The sequence below is a fragment of the Manacus candei genome, unplaced genomic scaffold (genome assembly GCF_025592945.1).
Source record: "Manacus candei isolate 608988 ecotype Guabito, Panama unplaced genomic scaffold, ASM2559294v1 h1tg000014l, whole genome shotgun sequence".
NCBI classification, from domain to species: Eukaryota; Metazoa; Chordata; class Aves; order Passeriformes; family Pipridae; genus Manacus; species Manacus candei.
This window is the reverse complement of record NW_026138062.1, coordinates 1,808,782-1,828,786: the sequence shown is the minus strand read 5'-3', so window position 1 is coordinate 1,828,786 and position 20,005 is coordinate 1,808,782. Positions and strand designations below refer to the sequence as shown.

The following is a 20,005-nucleotide window of genomic DNA, read 5'->3' as shown; positions in this document are numbered from 1 at the left end:
TGAGGCTCCTGCGAGCCCATTCCTCCAGCCTGTTGAGGTCCCTCTAGAAGGCAGCACAACCCTCTGATTTATCAGCCACTCCTTCCAGTTTGGTGTCATCAGCAAATGTGCTGGGGGTGCCCTCTGCTCCATGGTCCAGCTCATTAATGAAGATGTTGAACAGGATTGGACCCAGTACTGACCCCTGGGGTACACAACTAGTTACTGGCCTCCAACTAGAATCTGTGCTGCTGATCATCACCCTCTGGGCCTGGCTATGCAGACAGTTTTCAGTCCACTTCATTGTCTTTTCACTCAGCCCATACTTCATCAGCCTCTCCATAAGAATTATACAAGAGACAGTGCTGAAATCTCAGCAAGCTCTCCCAAAGATCAGACACATAAATGGATATGAGTTTGTAGACTTTCAAGGGGACAACTCTTTGGAAGCTGTGAGGAAAGATGCTATTATATTAATCCTTTAAATAGGTACGTTTGTTTGTAAATCTGCTACTATAAGTACGTCACAGAATACACGTTAGTATTCGAAGGGTCATGAACAACTTCAGATCGTGCTCACTGAACTTCTAAAATCTAACCTCTGAGTGAGTTTTGCCAATATACTTTGTTTTCCCCATACTTTCTTACAAGGAAAGCTGGAAATTTACTAGATTTCTGTGATTATTATCAAATGTCTTACCTCTCTTTTGTCATCAACCATGTTCCATATAATTTGAAAATGCCTAAGATCATTATAACTTAGAAGCTGGTCTTCTTCGGTTGAGTAAAACAATGAGAAATTCTCCACAATGATAGCTGAAAACAATAAAAACAAAATACACCACAAAGAATGCCTGTAGTTACATTCTAACTGGTTAACATCTAATTCTATTGTGCCAACTTCATATTAATAAATGCCTGTATGTTCAGACAAGGATTTTGAATGCACAGTAAACCATTATACCACATCAATATTCACCATGCTCACTTTTTAAAAGCTGTATTTTAAATGCTGGTGAGATCCTGACCTAAAGTTCTAATATCAATTAAGAGAATTCCAATGATGTTCAAAAAATATTAACTGAAGAAAGAAAAGCTCACAAAACAGTATTTCATAGGGAAACTGTACTCTACAAGTACAACATATTCGTTCAAAAAGCTTACATTTCCAAACTTCCTGAGTTTTAGCATACACCATACCAAAGAAGTATCAAAACCATTATACTCATACAAGATAACATTGAAAGTACAAGGTAGCCTCATACCTGAATAGCACAACAGACTCACATCTAGCACACTATATGCCAAGATGGACCTTACCTTTTTGTTATTAATGCATATTTTCACTTACCAACAAGCAAGTTTAGCATGATGTACGCAATGATGACATAGAAAGAACAGAAATACATAAGAGCACCAGCATAATTTCCACAGTCTGTTTTCCAGTAGGTGCTGTTATCTGGTGTGCAAAATGGAGGCTGAACCTTCAAAACAAAAGAAAATAAAGTAAAATGTTTCTCTGCAAACAATACAATAATTAAGACTATTATTTCTTTAAAGCTTCCCAGATAGGGAATAGTACTGTGGGCATTATTGTGGGCAGGTTTTTTTTCTTCTTTTAGTAGTCAAAACCCAGAGAACAGAGAGACATATGACAAAAAAGGCTTAGGCATGGATCTCAGTCCACATGCAGGGCACATTGTGCATTATCCCACTGTACAGAAATAACCTGGTGCTCTGAAACATGATGCTTTTCAGAAATCTTCCTTCCTGCTCATTAATTTTAAAAAGGAAAGGCATATGGTTTTCTTTGCAATGGAAAGCACAGACAAACATTTACTTATAATGATTTGAGGATTAATTCTGAGGTCATCAAGACTATCATTATCATGGACAGAACCTAAGTGCAGGCATTAAAGAAAAAGTTAATCTGAAAAGACATCTTGCCCCAGTCAAAGAAGAGATAAGAGTGAAAAAGTAAGTTATTGCACTTCTGATTTTGAAACATTTTCATTTGTAAATGAAATAGTTTCATTTTTGTTTTTAAATCATCTAATAACCTAGCTCCAAGAAATACTACACTGTGAGTATGGAATTGGAGCTGCAATGTGTGTGTCATGTTCTGAGGTTTAGTGAACATTATATCTCTTGAAGAGACAAAGGCAAGCACAGTATTCCTTCTACAAAGCTAAGATAGTGATAGCAGTTTGAGATGGAAGGGTGTATCTAATTTCTTGTCTACTTTAGCTCTGGCAGTATTGTAATTACCATGCAGTCATGCATAATTTTGTTCCAGTCTTCTCCAGTAACTATTCTGAAGAGTACAGTAATAGCCTTGCCAGCTGATGAAAAATTTGCATGTCTGTTTTAAAGAAAAAGAGAGAGAGAGAGATTGTTTCACTTTCCAGAAATAAAACATTGGCAAGAAAAAATGTTTCCAGTTTCTACTGTTCTACTATTTTAAACTAAAAATAGTTACAGTATCATTTGAATGAGTTCATTGAATTATTTATTTCATGACTTAAGATATAATAACTGAACTCTAGCTCAGACATGGGTCTGAGTATTTTAGTGCATTTTATTTAGAGCTAAAGTAAACTCAAGGCCAGATCCTATTTCCTGTCTCCATTTTCTTCTATAAGCTTGATGATGACTGGGAAATCTCCAGTTAACAGACAGTTTAAAGAACTGTCTCCTCTCTGTATTGGCCTGGAATATGGATCCTGTTCTTGGGTGATGCCAATGAGATATAGTAGGTACACCGTGTTTCAGCAGCTTGTGGGTTAGCACGGTGCTGCTTTGAAGCATATTCCAGCTGGCATAATGAAGACCAGCTCTCAGTATGCTCTCGGTTGGATTAGGTGTCATTTGGGCCAATGCACAAGGACTGGAAAGACGGCTCAGTATCAGAATAGGATGTCTCCTGTCAGAAATTCTGTTTAGAACTCTTCAGCTAGACCTGGAGAATTGTCTGTTTTTTTACCATGGATAAACTTCTCTCTAGCAGAATGTGATTTCTTCAGGCTGCTTAAAGAACATCCCCACAAGGTAGGAAGTACACACTGTACCTGTTAATGTTCTCTCCATATTTCACTGTACCAAATAAAACCACTCCAGCAAAAGCATAACAAAGAAGCAGTAAGAACATTCCCACTATGATGAAGAAACTCTTGTACATGCTGACAACCACAGTAAGGAGCAACATTTTTAGTGTCACCTGGAAGGACAGAGAAAAAATCATCTATGATGCCATTCAGGAAAGCAAAGAAAAAAAGAAGACAGTTCTTGCACTTGCCATTTGACAATAAATTCTTTACACACATACATTAATGGATGAGCCCAGTAAAAAGGTAGGTTATAAATCTGATTTGAAGTGTGTGTCATTTTTACTTGTTGCAGACATCAGCATATCTTCATCATTTACAAGGTCATTTACAACTCCTCAAAAAGTATATATAAGATAATACAGCTTAGGATAATACAGTGAAAATATAGCATAAGCCTAACTATAATATTCTAGAATCAGTATACTCCTGAAGTATCAGAATTAGCATTGCATGAACAGTGGTGCAATAAACTACTCTGAGCTTATCTGAAAGTGATTCTAACTGTTAGATAGAAACTACAGACACTGCAGCCTACTTAAAGGAATGGGTTGATGTATAGAGAAGGGGATTTCCTTAAGATAGGTGCAGCTTAATTAAACTATAAATTTCTCATGCAAGTTTGTGAAAGACCAGGGAGACTTTCTAGTATCCTTTCAGTACCTAAAGGAGGCCAACAATAGAGCTGGAGAGGGACTTTTTGCAAGGGCATGTAGAGACAGGACAAAGGCAAATGGCTTTAAACTGAAAGAGGGAAGGTTTAGATTAGATGTTAGGAAAAAAATATTTACTGTGAGAGTGGTGAGGCCCTGGAACAAGCTGCCCTAAAAATTTGTGGATGCCCCATCCCTGGAAGTGTTCAAGGCCAGGTTGGATGGGGTTTTGAGTAATCTGGTCTAGTGGAAGGTGTCCCTGCCTATGGCAGGGGGCTTGGAACTAGCTGATATTTAAGGTCCCTTCCAACCCAAACCATTCTGTGAGTCTATGATTCTGCAAAGATGGCCATAGAGTTTAGGATGAGAACATAATTTTGGAAATTACATAGGCCTTAGGCCTAGATTATAGCTATTACTTTCTCATGCATGTATATTGTACATTTTACTGTTGATTGCCCTAGTTATTGCCCTAGATTGTCCCGACACCATTAACTGCTTTGGATGTGATGGAAAATTCCCTTTAATGGGACTGAGGGAGTCAGTTTTCTTTATAATCAAACCAAATTCATGCTGACCTTTAGTCATCACATTGCAACAGAACAGGTAAATTAGTGAAACTCATACAGCTTCTAACATGAAAGCACAAATGACTAGGTTAAAACCTTGAAAAAAACTTTAGAATCAATCTGAAACATTTGAAGGCAATCACTTGGTCTGGATGCATAGGAGAAGCAAGGATTTTTCATTTGACTTCCAAAAGCTCTTCAGGCTCCGTGTAGTTTGATTGAAAGAAAACTTTTTTCCTCTACTGAACAAATCCTTTGACTTACTGTTCTTAACCCCAGCAACCTAGTACAGCAGTCTTTTAATCACATTTACTTTAATATGTCAGACTTCATAGAAGATATTTGGATAGTGTAAGAAGTTCCACAGCAAGAGAATGCAGTGTCACCGCTTGTTAAATAAATGTGTTTGTTCTCTGCCTATGCTTATTCTGCCTGTCTACTCTCAATTACACCAGAGAAAATCCAAACACAAAAGAAATGTAAACTTGAGAAGTGACTTGCTTTATAACCATGCAAGTGTTTCCAGAAGAACATCTTGGCCCAATATTGTTTTAAAATTGAATGTAAGTCCTTTACCATGATAAGACATACACTGTAGAGACAAAAGACACAGACTTGCACTCTGGAGGAAGAAATTTCTGTAAAAGAGCACTATCATAATAAGATGAATGCATCAACCACTACTACTGTAGTCTTGCAGCAAAAATAAACAAATAGCATGCACATCACACTGCACTGAAATGGCAAGGGCTGAAAGTAGCGCAGTGTATGTTCAGAATTGCAGAAAGCATTTTTAAAACTGTGGTATTGCAGTGGCACTTTGTTTTTTGAAAAAAATGCAACTTTTCCAGTAAGCATAATAGAGCACTATTATACAATATACCTAAAATCCTGACATTTTAAAGACAGTATGTAAAGTTGGAGACTGCTGCTTGAAGTCTCCTTTTTTTTTTCTTTGCCTACAAAATGGAGCCCTAAAGATTTTGCTTTAGAGATGCATAGCATCTAGTCCTTTAACCTATACCTGAGCACTTCAATAGCTGTAGTTCCTAATTAATACTTACGTGCTTTCCACAAATTGAGAAAAACCTGAAGACAATTACACATGCCCCCATCATGTATGTGTACGCATTCTGGAACACAAACACAGAAGACTTAATACATTGTGCCCCAAGGATTTCTTGGAAAGATCATGACAATTGATCTTTTAATAATATAGGGCAATCCCCACATAAAATAAGAGAAATCATAAACTAGTAGCAACAATATCAAAAAACCCAAACCCAGCCTCTCCACACATCAAACCAAAAAACCTTCAACCCTCTATTAATTATGTCCATCAGGCCCAGTCTACTTGTCTAGGCAGCCACCGGATTACAGAAACTCCTCAGGCCTTCCAAGCTACTTAGCAGCAGGGGGCAAACTGTGAATGTCAGGGCAAAATGTCTAGTCACAGAAGACAGGTTTTCTTTCAAACAGAGCTTGGGGCAGACAAGAGAGAATCCCACAGCCATTACAGGGTTGTGACTTTGACAACTTGTGATCGATGACAAGTATCAACCATCCCTTCTCCTTCCCTTGTAAATAAAAGAACCAGAAGTGTATTTAAATTTAAAAAACTGGTGTGGGATGGAGGGAGAGTTGATTTCCTTCCCTCTCCTCCATGTCTTCTTGGATTAATCATCCCCCCTTAACCAAAACCAGTGGTACAGAATCGCTGGTGGGTTTGGGACAGTCTATATTGTTCAGCAATTTTGAACCAATGCTTTCTTCCAGTCCTTTGCTCCCATTTGCATTCTGTGCATTGCCTCTTTCTTCCTTCTTTGCTCATGAGACTGTTGTTGGCAAGAGCTCTCAGTCTCTTCAGTCTCCTTCCTTTTCTCAGTCACATTACTCCTAAAGAATGTGTTTTCTACCACATTTACAGACTCTTAACTCATATCAGTTGTCCATGACAGTGATTCCTTCTTAGTATCAAGCTTAATGTTCTTCAGCCGTATTTCAGCCTTATTAAACTCCTGAGGGTTTATCTCAATGTATAGCAGCAATCCTACTGCTGGTGCTTAACAGATGAAATCACTTTAATCACTGCAATTTCATTCTGTAAATCTTACCAGTAAGGCAAAGTGAAGTATCACCCATATAACTCCAAGAGATGTCACCAAGAGATCATACCGATTTCTTCTGCTTTGCCAGAAGCCAGAAGGTGACATTGCAATAATCTTCATCGTGACCTAAGGATAAAAGAAATTAAAAAAATTAAATTAAAAAGTTAAATGTTCCTATGTGGACTAACCAAATAAACCAGATACTGATGTAAGGTGATGTATGTAGAGGGAACACCAGAGAGCTTCTCATACACAATTCAAGTTAAGAGCTACTAAATAAAGACCATAAATGTCAGGCATTCATTACATTATTTTTTCTATTCCACCTTGCAACCCTGCCATTTAATATTTTGGAAACCTAAACCATATATAATGTTGAGGTAAAAGGCTGATTTTCCAGGTAGTTTTTTGCCTTATAATGTTTTATGAAGCCTGACTACAGAATGAACAATATGGTCTCTGAATTTCTAATTGTGATTTGAGGTATCTGAAAATATCTTGCCTCCTTCTACCCAGTTAGCTGAGGTGCCCTAGAGAATTGGAGTTAGATGCATGGGGATGGAAGGGATGACAGAAGACCTGTAAACATCCCTACCTTTCTGCAGTGGCTAGTGGAGGTAACTGAATCTCACCCTCCATCTTCCTTGATCACAGTTACAGCTTAAACACCTACCTCGAATATGGAATTTAAGCACCTAAACTCAGGTACCTACAATCTTGAACTGAATACCACACCATGCAAATAAAAACCCCCACATCTCTCTTTATTCTGTCATCATCAGTGTGGTAACAAAAGAGAGATCTTCAAATTCTTCCTGTTCTTCTATACCACATATATTGATGTGAGCAGTAGAGGTTTAAGATTGAATCAGGAGTCGTTAGATTAGACATAGGGCTGTTAGCTATGCAGAAAGCTTCCTCATGGATCATGCCTGCTAGTGGTAGCAGACCATGTACAAAGCAGATTCTGTAACAAGACAATGATGCCTTAGGGAAGATCCTGGGCAGGAAGCTGCTTTGTCTCCATAAATGGTGTGCACTCACAGTGTGATAGCTTGCCTGTTGAGACAACCAACAGGCTCTTTTTTGGCTCTGACAAAGTTCCTTTGAAATTCTACAAGTGTGTTTGTTTCCCCTGACAGTATAAAAGAAAAAAGTAATTCCAAAGACACAGTTACTAGGTAAATTAAAACCTGCCTGCATATGACACAAAACTTTTCTGTGTTGCTCAGTCTCCCTAGAGATACTGATTTCTCCTGGGTAGGGAAAAAAAAATCAACAACGTGGCCATACTCTAGCTACAGCTAGTGTATACAAGCTACTCACTTCATTGTTTATTCATCACTGCTGGCAAAACCTATCAGTGGAACATAGGAACTGTCATATTGGATTAGAGCAGTGGGAAACATGGTCTACTATCCTGTTTCTGATAGTGGTCAGTATCAGCTGTGTAGAATGGACTGACAAGAAAAGTAGTCAACCACAAACTTATAAAGAATTGTGTACTAACCTAACCACAGAGGAAGCATCTTCTTTAACATCATAAATGTGTGCTTTGTTACACTACGGATATCCTTACACATTAAAAAACATATGCATTTCAAAATGTGGCTAAATCATTAGATTCCAATCTTATGCAAATAGGCTAAAGACACCTTGCACAGTTGTTTGTAATAACAATATTCTCATAGAAAGAGAACTGCTACCACACAGGAGCCAGATCTGTGCCCCAAAAGACAGACAATATGGACATAGCTTATTAAAGTATTAAAATGAAGTATGATACTTAAACCAAACCAAAACAAAACTGAGAGAGGTTTGATGATGTCACAGATACAGAATAGTGGGGATTAATGCACCAGGCAAAATAGAACCGAAACAAGCAAAACTTCCATGAGACAACACAGACTCTGTGTTATACAGAGAGAATTTAATCTGAGATGTTCTGCAAGAAAAGAGTTCACTGGGTTCACCAAAATACACTTTTAAAGGCTCAGACTTGAATACATATAAAAGGACACAAAGCTCAAGGTTGTAGAGAAGTATGACTATGAAACATTAAAAGTTTCTTCTTATAATACATGTTTAAAGACAAGTGACATGGAGAACTCTGAATGTACATGTTCAGAAGTAAATACCATAGTGAAGAATGAGACAGATTTCCTAAAGACAAAATGAAATATGTACATATGAGGCTTAATCTCAAGAAGTCTCAAAATATATTACTTTACCTCGAGGACAAAAATGAAGGTGAAAACAACGGACATTGTTGCTAAAGGTACAGTCACTGGATCTGCAGCATCCCACTGAAATACAAACAAAATCCATTCATAGAAGAGTAGCTGTTCAACAGAATAAATGCCTCTTCATTGCCTTAACTTTTCTTGAAGGTTTTGTTAGTGAATAGATTTCACTTTAAAATATGCTCAGACAGGAACGGTATCTTGGTATACTCTTCTCTTGTAGATTTATAGAAATTAAAAATAGTGGATTGGACCACAAAAAGGCACAAATTGACTCAGCTCTAAAAGTTACAATTAATCTACAGTGATCTGCCCCAATTGAGATTGTTGTATCTAGAAATCATATTTCCTTACATTCATCACAGTAATGGCTCAGTTGATGGTTAAGTCGTGTTAGGAAATGTGCAACACATGCTGTACTACTATAAAGAAACACTTAAAAAAATCACAATTACCTTAACTGATAACAACACAGACTGCGCCAGAACAAGTACAGCAATAGTTCTCTTAAAGAATGGATGCTGAGTTATGTCATACATCTTAGCTCTAAAACCATCATTATCTGAAAAAAAAAAAAAAGAGTTCGAGGAGGAGAGTTAAAAACCACAATGGCATTTTCCCCTTACTTCTGAACATCAAAATATATTTCTAATTTTCTGCTACAATTTTCCATATCAAATAGGGCTTCTGAACATCTAATTTCAAATACTGAACACCAGTGTTGCATGAAGGTTTTGGTAGTTTTAGTGTAAGTGCATCGTTCAACTGCTGTCAGGTTAATACATTCCATTCATATCACTACAGCCAACTGCAAACATTTTTCATTTAGAAATTCATTTTATCATTAAGGCTTATCCTAAAGCCATCGAAGTAGAACCTTTTTTGGGTTGATTTTAATAGCCTTATGGAGAGATCTGTAGTTGGAGCCTGTTTCAACATTAACTTATGCACAACCTCCTAGTGGCCTCACGATTGCAGTTTTAATTTGAATTGCAGATTCCTGGGGAATTACGAACACTAGGGCTTAACATGTATAAAATCAAAATATCTTTGATACCCGGACGAGGTGGGAGATGAAGAGGTTGTGCTATCTTCAGTCTGCTTTTCAGATCTTCCCATCGTCTCTGATCTACAGTCAGTAAAGCTGTCCCCTTAATAAACAAAGAGAAGCGTATAAAGCTTTTGTCATTTAACAGCTAGAACATTCAACACTGTAACATGAAAACAACATTCTCTTTGGTGCCTGAAATAAAGTTACATATGCAACTTTCCTTAAATAACACACTGTTTGGGTAAAGGAGTCTGAAGTATCAGCTGTTACTCAAGAGGATTTCTGGATGCATTAGCTGTGTGTTTCCGGAACTCAACTCAGCAGGCACAGTTGTTCTTTGTAGCAGCAGCCCAGTGTGGGCAATGAAACACTGCAGGATGTCTTCTGTTTGACTGAACATCATTTGCCAGGAAGCACTATTTTAAAGACTGGTCGATTTTGTCTGGACTTTGCAGCAGAAAATCCTGTGGCTTGTCAGTGTCTCTACAGTTTCTCAGGGAACAAGCCCTCCAGGAGACCACTGCTGCTCTCCACAGCTCTTCTGCTTGGGGTGTAATTGAAATAAAATAATAGTATGCTATGAATCTACAAGAGCTCTCCATGGAGGAAGCACAAAGAGAGGTGGAGACACACCCTTAGGGTGGGGTGGTGGTAGCTGGTATGTGTGTAAATGTTCTCATAACATAGGAAGAAAAAGCAGACTCCAAACGGAATTCAATGTTATCTAAAATGACCTTCAAAGCAAAGTGAGTTCCTTGTAACTTCAGAGAACTGTAAAATCTCATGGAAGGATTCTAGAGTTACAAAAACAAGGGAGACCTTTTCAAGGTAAGTGTCAAAAGGCTGCTCTCCCCGTTAGAAAGGAGCTGCACTGAGCTGGGTGAGGGCTGGGGTGATCTTTGGGGCTCACCTGGGAATTGGCTTGTTTAGATGCTTGAACTGAGGCTGACTGTGCAACTGATAAGGTCAGGATTCCTTCCTCTTAGTGGACATAATCTCTTTATGGAACTGTGTCCCCAGACAGCACCCTGGGAAGAGGCGCCTTCCAACACAATCCAGAAAAAGTGATAGATGTAAGGATGCTGGCTACTTGTGTCAGGGCCAAATCGTACCATTTAGAAATGCTTAAATTAAAAGGAACTCATTAACCCCAATGAGCATGTCTGGTTTATATTCTTGGAGAGCCTTCACTGCAAACAAGATAAAAGGTGGCAAAAAAGAGTGGACTCCTCTAAAATCTAGAAATAATGGTGTCACGTTGCTTTGCTGCTCAGAGACTGCAGTTCCACAAGTGGGATCATTATAAGGGGACCACAGAGCAGAGCCCTGCGAGTAGGACTACTGCTGGAGGAGCTGTGTTTGCATTTGGACTTTATCACAAAGTGGTAGCTAATACTTGAGTATTGACACATTTGAAGGAAAAGTAATATTGCACAGCTGAACAAGAAGAGGCAGAAGCATCTATAAAAATCCAATGGAATTCTCTGTCAAAATTTAGTGAATAAGAAAATAAATGAATAACACATTGCTCCTTGTTCTCTAGAACAGATACATTTTAACAGGAATGACCACACTTTATCTCACCAAAATTACACTGGAGCTATGCAAATATAAAAATACCTTCAGAATAGCAGAGGTTTTAGGCCATTTATTTGGCTCACAAAGTGTTTGACTCAATTGCATGATGCCTTGCTTGCCCATGCTACATGCACAGTAGTGTGCTGCTCAGCTCCCTTCTAGAAGGAGTCAAAGGGTCTTCCCGAAGGACAAACTCCACAGTTGCGTTTGCTACAGAGTTTGGACTAGGGCCATAGCCAGCAACCAGTCTCCAGCATTAGCACACTGGGTTGTTGCACATCTCCACACCCCAGAGTCTGCAATAATCCTTTCTCTCCAGTGCCATGAGTGATAAAAATATCATATCTCATTATTTCTGTCACTTTGAACCAAAAGATGAAAAAAATTAATAATTATGTCCCGATGCCTCAGGGGCACCATAAGAGGCTCAGAAAATCCCCTCAGATTAAGCATTGGGCAGTGTGTATGCAGCAAATCTATCCAGAGTATTCTATCTTTAACAAGTGTAGACATAAGCTGCTCTGCAACAATTCCCCCGGGGACAAGTTTTTCTATTTCTCAGGGTAATCCAAAAAGCCTATGTGAACTTCTCTAGAAAACTAACTACCTTTTTGTTTAAGTGATGGACAATTATTTTTACAATGTACTCTGCTGTTTACCAGGAAAAAGTCACACAGCTTTACTCTGGATATGAAATACTGCAATGGGAGGGCTCTAATGAGACCTCTTAGCTGCAACACATTCAAGTATAATGCATCTTTTTATCTGCCACGGCATGTATGCCTACATCAAACTAAACCAGCAGCATCTGTAAATACATTGTGCTTTAGGTTCAGTCTCCATCTAGCAGCATGGCTGCAATATAAATAAACTCAGACAGCTTTGACAGAGTATGTGATGGATTGCTATCATCACAGGTTTCAGTTCTGTAGCAAATATGGATCAGATGGATCTGAAGACTTGCAGTGTTGCAGAATGCAAGATCAGTAAGCCAGTGTTCAAGGCAGCCTTACCAGGTAATGCAGACAGTGTAGTATCAGTTTCAGGTTTCTTACAGAGTCAGTTCTACTGAATAAAATGCCTCACTCAGAATAAGTCACCTCATTCAGTACCTTGTTTTCATTAAAATTAGCGATGACAACTCCAACAAAAAGGGTCAGTCCAATCATGCAGCCAAGAAATACAAAAACGTGAATGTAGATTCCATGGATCTGAATAGACAAAAGTAAGATTTATAGTTAAGACAAATCAAAGGTAGGTGTTGTAGAATTCAAAGGCTTTGATGTGTTTCCTTACCGGCCCAACTCGATGAATAATAACATCTCTGACTTCCACCCAGCCTTTTAATGAAAGAACTTCGAATAGTGCCAGCATTGCATTGCCCACATTGTCAAAATTAAAATTCCGAGGATTTGCCCTGAAATGCAGTACACAAATAGGTGTAACTTCAGCAATAAAGTTGTTCTATTTGATACCTTGATTCTTCATAGCCTAACATTTAAATACCCTGCAAAGCTAGTGTGAAAGCTTCTGGAACACATCAAAGTTCTGTATCAAGAATAAGAAAACAGTAGCAACAGCAAAAAATATTTAAAGCATAATATTTTAGATCCCTATGTATGGCTTATTTTCTTATTCAGAATCTGATTCACAGTAATAAAGCTTAAAATATGTTCAAGGTTCAGGTTGAATGAGGCTTTAAGCAACCTGGTGTAGTGAAAGGTGTTCCTGTCCATGCCAAGGGGGTTGGAACTAGAGGATCTTTAAGGTTCCTTCCAACCCAAACCATTCTATGACAGTATGTTGCTGCATTTTAGTGGTTTTGCCATTGAAATTAGAAAAATACAGCATTCATGAAAAAATAGATCTGATGGCATTGGCCGGATTCTAAAATAAATTTACCTGTAGGAGATCATTCTCTAACACACATAGAAAATCTGGACTCCAAAGTCAGCAAGATTATTTAGAAAACGTAGTTCCCTGTTACATTATCATCAGGAACTGTCACTCTAAAGCAAAACTTAGTGCAATGACATCATATCTTCTTGGCTTACCTATACCATACGCTCTAATCTTTTTTATCAGTTGACATTCAAAAGATTGTTTGCAATTGAACATTAAAAGTACCCTCCTTGGGCTAGGTTAGCATGGTGTTCTGTCTCTACAATCCAAAACAGACAATCCAAAGAGCACAATGACTTTTCAACAGTCTATAAGCTAAATAGTTGTATTCCAGAAGAGTTATTACGTGTTTGGTGCCTCTTAAATCCAATCAGTCAGTGAAAATAGAGCTCTCAGATGCAGATATTTCATTTTAATGCAGTCCTTATACTGACATCTGGCTCTTGAAAATCTGGCATGACACAGCCAACAGGTGATATAAACGTCCTTGCAGTAAAACATTTTTCTGCAATATTCCCCAAAGTTTACAATTATGCTGATTAAGGCAGCTTTTGCTTATTTCTGGATCAAGCTGAACAGGATTGAATTTGCTTACTTGGGGAAGAATTTGTCTGAAGCATACAGAAACAAAGACATCTGCAGATGTCAGAATTTCACTGACTGTTCAAATCACAGCATATTATTTCATTAGTATAGGATGGATCTGAAACCACCACTGCTGGTATATTCTTTATGCACACACATGGCCAATTAAAATAATTGTGGCTGTTAAGATGATTCTGCAAAATGCCAACCAAGTGAAAAATACAAAAAATTAAAAAGAGGGAGTTTTGCCTGTTCAGGTGTTGAGAAATATTAAATGGACTTTATTAGAATACTAATTAAAAAGATATGTTAGCTTTTAAATAATTTTTACTGCATTTCTGCAATAGATAGACCACAAGGACTCCCTACATTGGAAAAAGAAAGAAGCTGCTAGCTGGCATGGTTGATGGCCATAGAAGAGAAAGTCTGGTTTTAGACATGACTTGCTCATTTGTTTTTATGGGTAGCTGTAGGAAAGTTGATTTACATTTCTTTTTCTTCCATCTTTTCGTATATATTCTTAGGTTCTGTGTTGCTGTATGGCTCTCACGATGTCTCTATAATAGTACTAAAGAACAATTAAGTGATAATTCTTCTTTGAGAAAATAACTCCCACTGTAATAATAACCAAATCAAACCTAATTCCTATATAGGTTTAGTATCTATAAGGGATATCTATAGATATCCTTTATAGTATCTATAAATCTATAAGGAATTTATACCTTTCTGGTTTATGAAGTGAAGTCCAGAAAAGTTTCATATATATGGCTTTTTACTAAATATGCCAGAATTTTTACCCTTAATATCATTTAAATTACAATAAAACCCCTCAATCAATAGTTTAATGCTATGAGATTTGAGCCATTTTTCTACACCAACAGCTGCATTTTTGGAAGAAAAATAGGTAAATATGTAGCAACTCACCAGACTCGTGGCACCCAAAATCCAGGCTTTTTCTCTCCAGGTCTTAACTTTAAATTGAGGTTTTTGGAAACACTTACATTTATTCTGAAGATGCCATGACAGTCTTCCTATAGTGAAATAAACCACAGCCTGAGGTTAAACAAATGCCCTGAGAGATGCCAACATGCCATCATAAACAGGACATTTGCCACAATGGGAAAGCAATGTAAAGAGAAATGAAAGGTTATTTACAGGTCTGTGATTAATAGTCATGGACCTTTATCCAAATGAAAAATGCATCTTAGCAAGGATTCAAAATGCTCTTTTTCTCCCAGGATTGACAATGCTTTTCAATTTGCAAGACTATGTAGCCTTTCGTCTCTTTCCTAAAGACCATTGGTCTCTTCAGGTGATGACGATATTTCTCCAAATGGAGTACGAAACAAGGATAACTTTCTGCATGTAATCCACATAGCGTTCCCAGTGCTTTGAACCTCTAGCAGTCTAACCTGTTTTTCATTTGTGGACCTAGGAATGCAGAGGTGCAATTTTCCATTGTTAATTCCATGTGCCATCCAGTCCTTTGCAGATAATAATGGCATTAATTTGACAATTTTCTTCAAGACAGTCCTCAATATTTGGACTTGCTTTACTTTTTTAATCAAAACACATCCTTATCCTCATTCACTGAATCCTTTTTTACCTCTTCCTCCATCATTCTGATTATGAACAAGAAAGTGCCCAAGATCTCCATTTCTCATATGACAGCTCTGATTTCCTCACTTGCTTTCCCTAGCAGGTAGAAATTGCACAACATACCAATATTTTGAAGCAGAAAAGTAGTTCTTACCCTAGAGATGATGTGAGGATCATTGCATTTGGCCAGTTTTCCAGCAAATAGCTGCACTCCAAAGCTTGCAAAAACAAGCATTAAAGTCAGCAAAAGTATAGAAACCTGTAAAGATGAAGTTAGATTTGTTAAGCTCTACTCCTACAGACTTGAAAAAGGGGGTCAGCTCCTTTGGGGAACTGCAGGTCGGATAGTTTTGTGGCATAAACCTGGAGATATGGCTTTCATGACAGATACGTTACTTTAGGTTCTGATGCAGTAACCAGGTGCTACCTTAGTATTAGTCTTATCATTAACATAGGATCTAAAAATAGCAGATAAGGATCAAAGCTTTCTTGCATTCAGTGTACCACCTCGCTAAATTCTGTATGCATAAGAATTACCATTCACTTTAAAGAGAACTTTTCAAGTACTTAAATATGTGCTCCTTCTGTTTTTCTGAATCAGGCTTTACTAACTAATCCAAGTAAGATATTGTTAGATATTTATCCAGGATAGTTACAATAAAGATACGCATGAGTAAATTATGATGTAAATATCTTTAACAGAATACTGTATCTATGAAATACTAACTAGCTTTATACTTTTTGTCCTTGTTCTATTACTGCCTGCAAATAATTTGTAGCTTTGCCTTTTATATCAATGTGACCTAATACAGCATCCTGCTAAGGAATAAAATATCTGTTATTTAGGCTGACAAATATCACATAGGGTCTCAAGGCAATAGATTAGGTTCTGATCAAGCAATCACAGACTCCATTACTGTTATTATTACTATAAGTGCATAATTATGATCATAGTAATAACAATAACGTAACAATGAGATCCAGATCTGTGATAAGCAGCTCTATTGTCTCTGGTTGCCTCTTAAAAAACTTGGAGGTAGAGACCTTCAGCTCAGAAACCAGATTTACTTTTGTTCTTGCAGAGCTGCCATATGCTACTTCTTATCTTCCTTGCCCAACTAGAAGTGTGAATAAGGAATATTTTTTTTTTCAGTAGTCCTCCTATGTAACTGTGGTGAAATGTATGCTGAATTAATATAATTTATAAAAGAATTATTAAAGCAGCTTTATTCAGTATAAATATGAGTTACTTATATTCCTAATTTTTAACCTGTTCTGTGGTCATCTCCAGTGATAGCCACGATGAAAAGTAAACAGACAACAATGGTGAAAAGAATAGAAAACATACATGTTATAGCAAAATGTTATCTTATTACTCCTTCATATATTTTAACAAGAAAAAAAATAATTGGCACATACCAAAAAAATTTCCTTAAAGCCACTAAACAGCTCTCGCACCACTTTTCTCATCTGAGGGACTAGTTTGAAAATTCGAAGAGGTCGGAGGCAGCGGAGTACCATTAAGAGCTGAGCTCCGGATTTGGCAGGGACATTCTGAGGCATCCAGCACAGGAATATCAAACTGACCTGGAGATGACAGGGCAGGAAAGGGCAAAGAAGGATTAGGTTTACAATGCCTTACTTGACATAGACACAGCACAGAAGATCAATGGCTGCTTCTCTTCCTTAAAATTAAAGGAAAGAATAAGGCAGAAAAGCACCTAATTTAGAAAATGGACTTGGACCTCTTGTATCCTGGCTTATTGTCTTAACTAACAGGCATCAGCTTCAGTCTCTGTATTCCCCTTTGACTCAGAATCTACTTGATACTTTTCAGCAGATGGAACTGTTCCAAAAGAGGAAACCAATTTGGCTGATTCAGAATAGGGTCAGAAACTATATTCTTGGAGCAGGCAGCATTATTGCTCTCCCCCTTCTCATTTCAGAGATTCTATCCTGAATCTTAGAAATCCTCACCTGGAAAATCTGTTAACAGTTTTCTCGACAGTTTTTCCTACCACTTTGTTACAGGCATAAATAGTTTTGTCACCACGTGGTCTCATCACATAAATGTTACGTATTGGAAAACATTTTTAAACAGCACAGTCGTGTCTTGTAGCCTCAGCAATCTCTGACAAATGGTTGTTGATTTAAAGTCTGTTAATTACTTCTTATTTTTTAAAAGCCAATGTTATTATAGGGGGACAGAGGCGAGAGTGTTACAATGAAGTAAGTGCACAAAAAATGGAGGATCAAGCTGATATCACCAATATGATTTAAAACATAATATGAATTGTTGAAACAACAGTGACAAAAGACAGCTGCTCCATCAAGACAAAATGATTTGCCAGTGCTTCTAACTATATTTCATATTCTTTTAAGACCACCACAAGCACATTTGGAATATCCAAGCTACACCACCTAAATTTTCCTTCAGACAAACAGAGGGATTCAGAGAGATTTGAAGAATTATGCATACTACAGTAGGAGTTTTGTACAAGTATGCATATTTTTATTTGTTAACAATGGAATCTTAGATACAAATTGATCATGACAAATTTTATGCAGCACATCTGCCTGGTGAATTTATCTCTGAAAGATTTAATCTAAATCCATCAAAGCCATTTTTCTCAGTAATTTCTTCAGTACTAAATAACAGAATATGCTGAGTTGGAAGGGACCCACAAGGATCATCAAGTTCAGCCCTTAGCCCTGCACAGGACCATCCCTGAGAGTCACATCATGTGCCCAAGAGTATTGTCCAACTGCTTTTTGAACTCCTTCAGGCTTTGTGCTTTGACCACTTACCTGAGGAGCCTGTTTTAGTGCCCAACCACAAATAAAAATATTTCATACTGCATTATACTGGACACTGGTTTTGACATTCTGTGGTGTTTACTGTCATATGTGAAGAGGAAATGGACACCCTTCTCCTGTATTTGAATGCACGAAATTTCTCAGGTACAAAGCAAACAGTAGAGCAATTTTTTTTCCTGAGAACCACTACTGATAGGTATAGGGTATAGAAAGATGTTGTTTTGCTTTCTGCTACAGCGACACCAGCAACAAGGATGTGCCCTTCATCAAATATTAAAGGCTTTTGAAACACCTTCTATAAGGCAAGAATACTGTGGAGAGCGGTAGAAGCAATGAGTATCTATGAAACAGATAAAATAAAGATTCTCCTGCATAAGAATGCTGAAGCGAGGTCAGAGATCTTGAGTTTACTTTGGAATTAAATCAGATCTGACACTTAAAGCATATCACCAAATAAACAATTAAAAGGGACCATACAATGACCCTACACTAAATTGCCAGGTGCTTATCACATCGGTGTATTTTTAGATGTCTAAACAAGTATTTGTACACATAACTGACAGAAATGCACATGAAAACAGCAGTGTCTGAACACAAATTATACTACTATATTTGCATCAGGGTGCAGAGCCAAACTTTTTCATACTACTAAACATTTATATAACCGAAGATATCAAAATTATGAATGCTACAAAAACCTCCCATAAATACAAAAACTTACAAGATATATAAATATGTCCATAACGCCTCCAAAGTCCCTAATGACAGCTGTTGGTGTAAAAAACAAGCCATCTGCCATAATCTTCAGATTAAGCTCAATGCTCATGAATATTACAAAAACATATTCAGCAATCTGAAAAGCAAAGCAGAAAACAGGCATAATTTAAGAACAGGCAGTGGAGAAAACCGAGGTGATTGTGCTTCGTTAATTGTAAAATGATTTGGTGGCAGTACCTGGAGTGTTGGAGCATGCATAACTCTTCTAAAAGGGGATTCGAACATCATGGAAATGCAGGAGCATATAGTAACAATGATCATGACCCAGTCCAGGTAAGTAACCAAACCCAGCAAGTCACTGTGAACAATACATAAGGAAATTCCATTACAGAAATGCCTAGAGTGCTGTGTACTTGTGCCACGCCTACAGCACAGTTAAGTGCTTTCCTATGAAAAATAAATTAAGCTGAGGAGTATCAAAGATTTCAGTATTTCAGAAATGTGTACTAAAACCAGAGAAGTTGCATGCAAGTGAAGAAGAAAAGTCTGATTAAAACATCTGCTTCCTATTCATCCTCCTCCCCAATCAACTTTTTGGGAAAAAAAAAATATACATGTGCATGCACATATACACACATACATGCAGGTGTGTGCTCACACACTTATGCTGCAGGCTTATGTGACCAAGCAAAGTTACTTTTACAGTGCTTACTAAAGCTGATGGTATTTGGTATTTTTCACAGCTCCAGTAACAGGATCTGTTTTAGAACTATAAAAAGAAGAAAAGATACAGTAATTTACATTTTATTTTAGTTAACATTATAATTATACCATGCATCTGTCACCTCAAAGTAATTTCTGTCCAAAATCAAGGCTCCATTTTATCTCATCTTAATTTTAAATGTCTGAATAAGTTTCATTTAATTCTATGCAATTTCAGTCATATTACCAACACAGCTGGTATCACTTTAACTCATTGCTTACCTGTAATTCCTCTGATGATTCCTTGAACTGCGAGTTTTTTGGGTCTTGCTTTTGCAAACAAGGATTTAATTTTGTATTTGCTTGGAAATGATGGCACTAAGCTGCTACTGAATTTT

At 37.4% G+C, this 20,005-nt stretch overlaps 1 protein-coding gene across 7 annotated transcripts in view; it reads right to left on the bottom strand.

The window, feature by feature from the left end:
- NALCN (sodium leak channel, non-selective) overlaps nucleotides 1-20,005 on the bottom strand; it is a 223,297-nt gene that overhangs the window by 9,547 nt on the left and 193,745 nt on the right. For 6 of the 7 annotated variants that reach the window (XM_051780569.1, XM_051780575.1, XM_051780576.1 and 3 more), the window contains 17 exons: nucleotides 19,618-19,674; nucleotides 19,143-19,263; nucleotides 18,910-19,041; nucleotides 16,791-16,958; nucleotides 15,526-15,630; nucleotides 14,697-14,803; nucleotides 12,582-12,702; nucleotides 12,398-12,496; nucleotides 9,714-9,807; nucleotides 9,112-9,218; nucleotides 8,645-8,719; nucleotides 6,420-6,539; nucleotides 5,370-5,438; nucleotides 3,048-3,196; nucleotides 2,248-2,341; nucleotides 1,331-1,463; nucleotides 680-795 (listed from right to left, as the gene is read on the bottom strand). In XM_051780569.1, the coding sequence (XP_051636529.1) occupies nucleotides 680-795; nucleotides 1,331-1,463; nucleotides 2,248-2,341; nucleotides 3,048-3,196; nucleotides 5,370-5,438; nucleotides 6,420-6,539; nucleotides 8,645-8,719; nucleotides 9,112-9,218; nucleotides 9,714-9,807; nucleotides 12,398-12,496; nucleotides 12,582-12,702; nucleotides 14,697-14,803; nucleotides 15,526-15,630; nucleotides 16,791-16,958; nucleotides 18,910-19,041; nucleotides 19,143-19,263; nucleotides 19,618-19,674 (1,867 nt within the window). The remainder of the gene's footprint in view (nucleotides 1-679; nucleotides 796-1,330; nucleotides 1,464-2,247; nucleotides 2,342-3,047; nucleotides 3,197-5,369; nucleotides 5,439-6,419; nucleotides 6,540-8,644; nucleotides 8,720-9,111; nucleotides 9,219-9,713; nucleotides 9,808-12,397; nucleotides 12,497-12,581; nucleotides 12,703-14,696; nucleotides 14,804-15,525; nucleotides 15,631-16,790; nucleotides 16,959-18,909; nucleotides 19,042-19,142; nucleotides 19,264-19,617; nucleotides 19,675-20,005) is intronic. The other variant, XM_051780571.1, reaches the window with a different exon arrangement.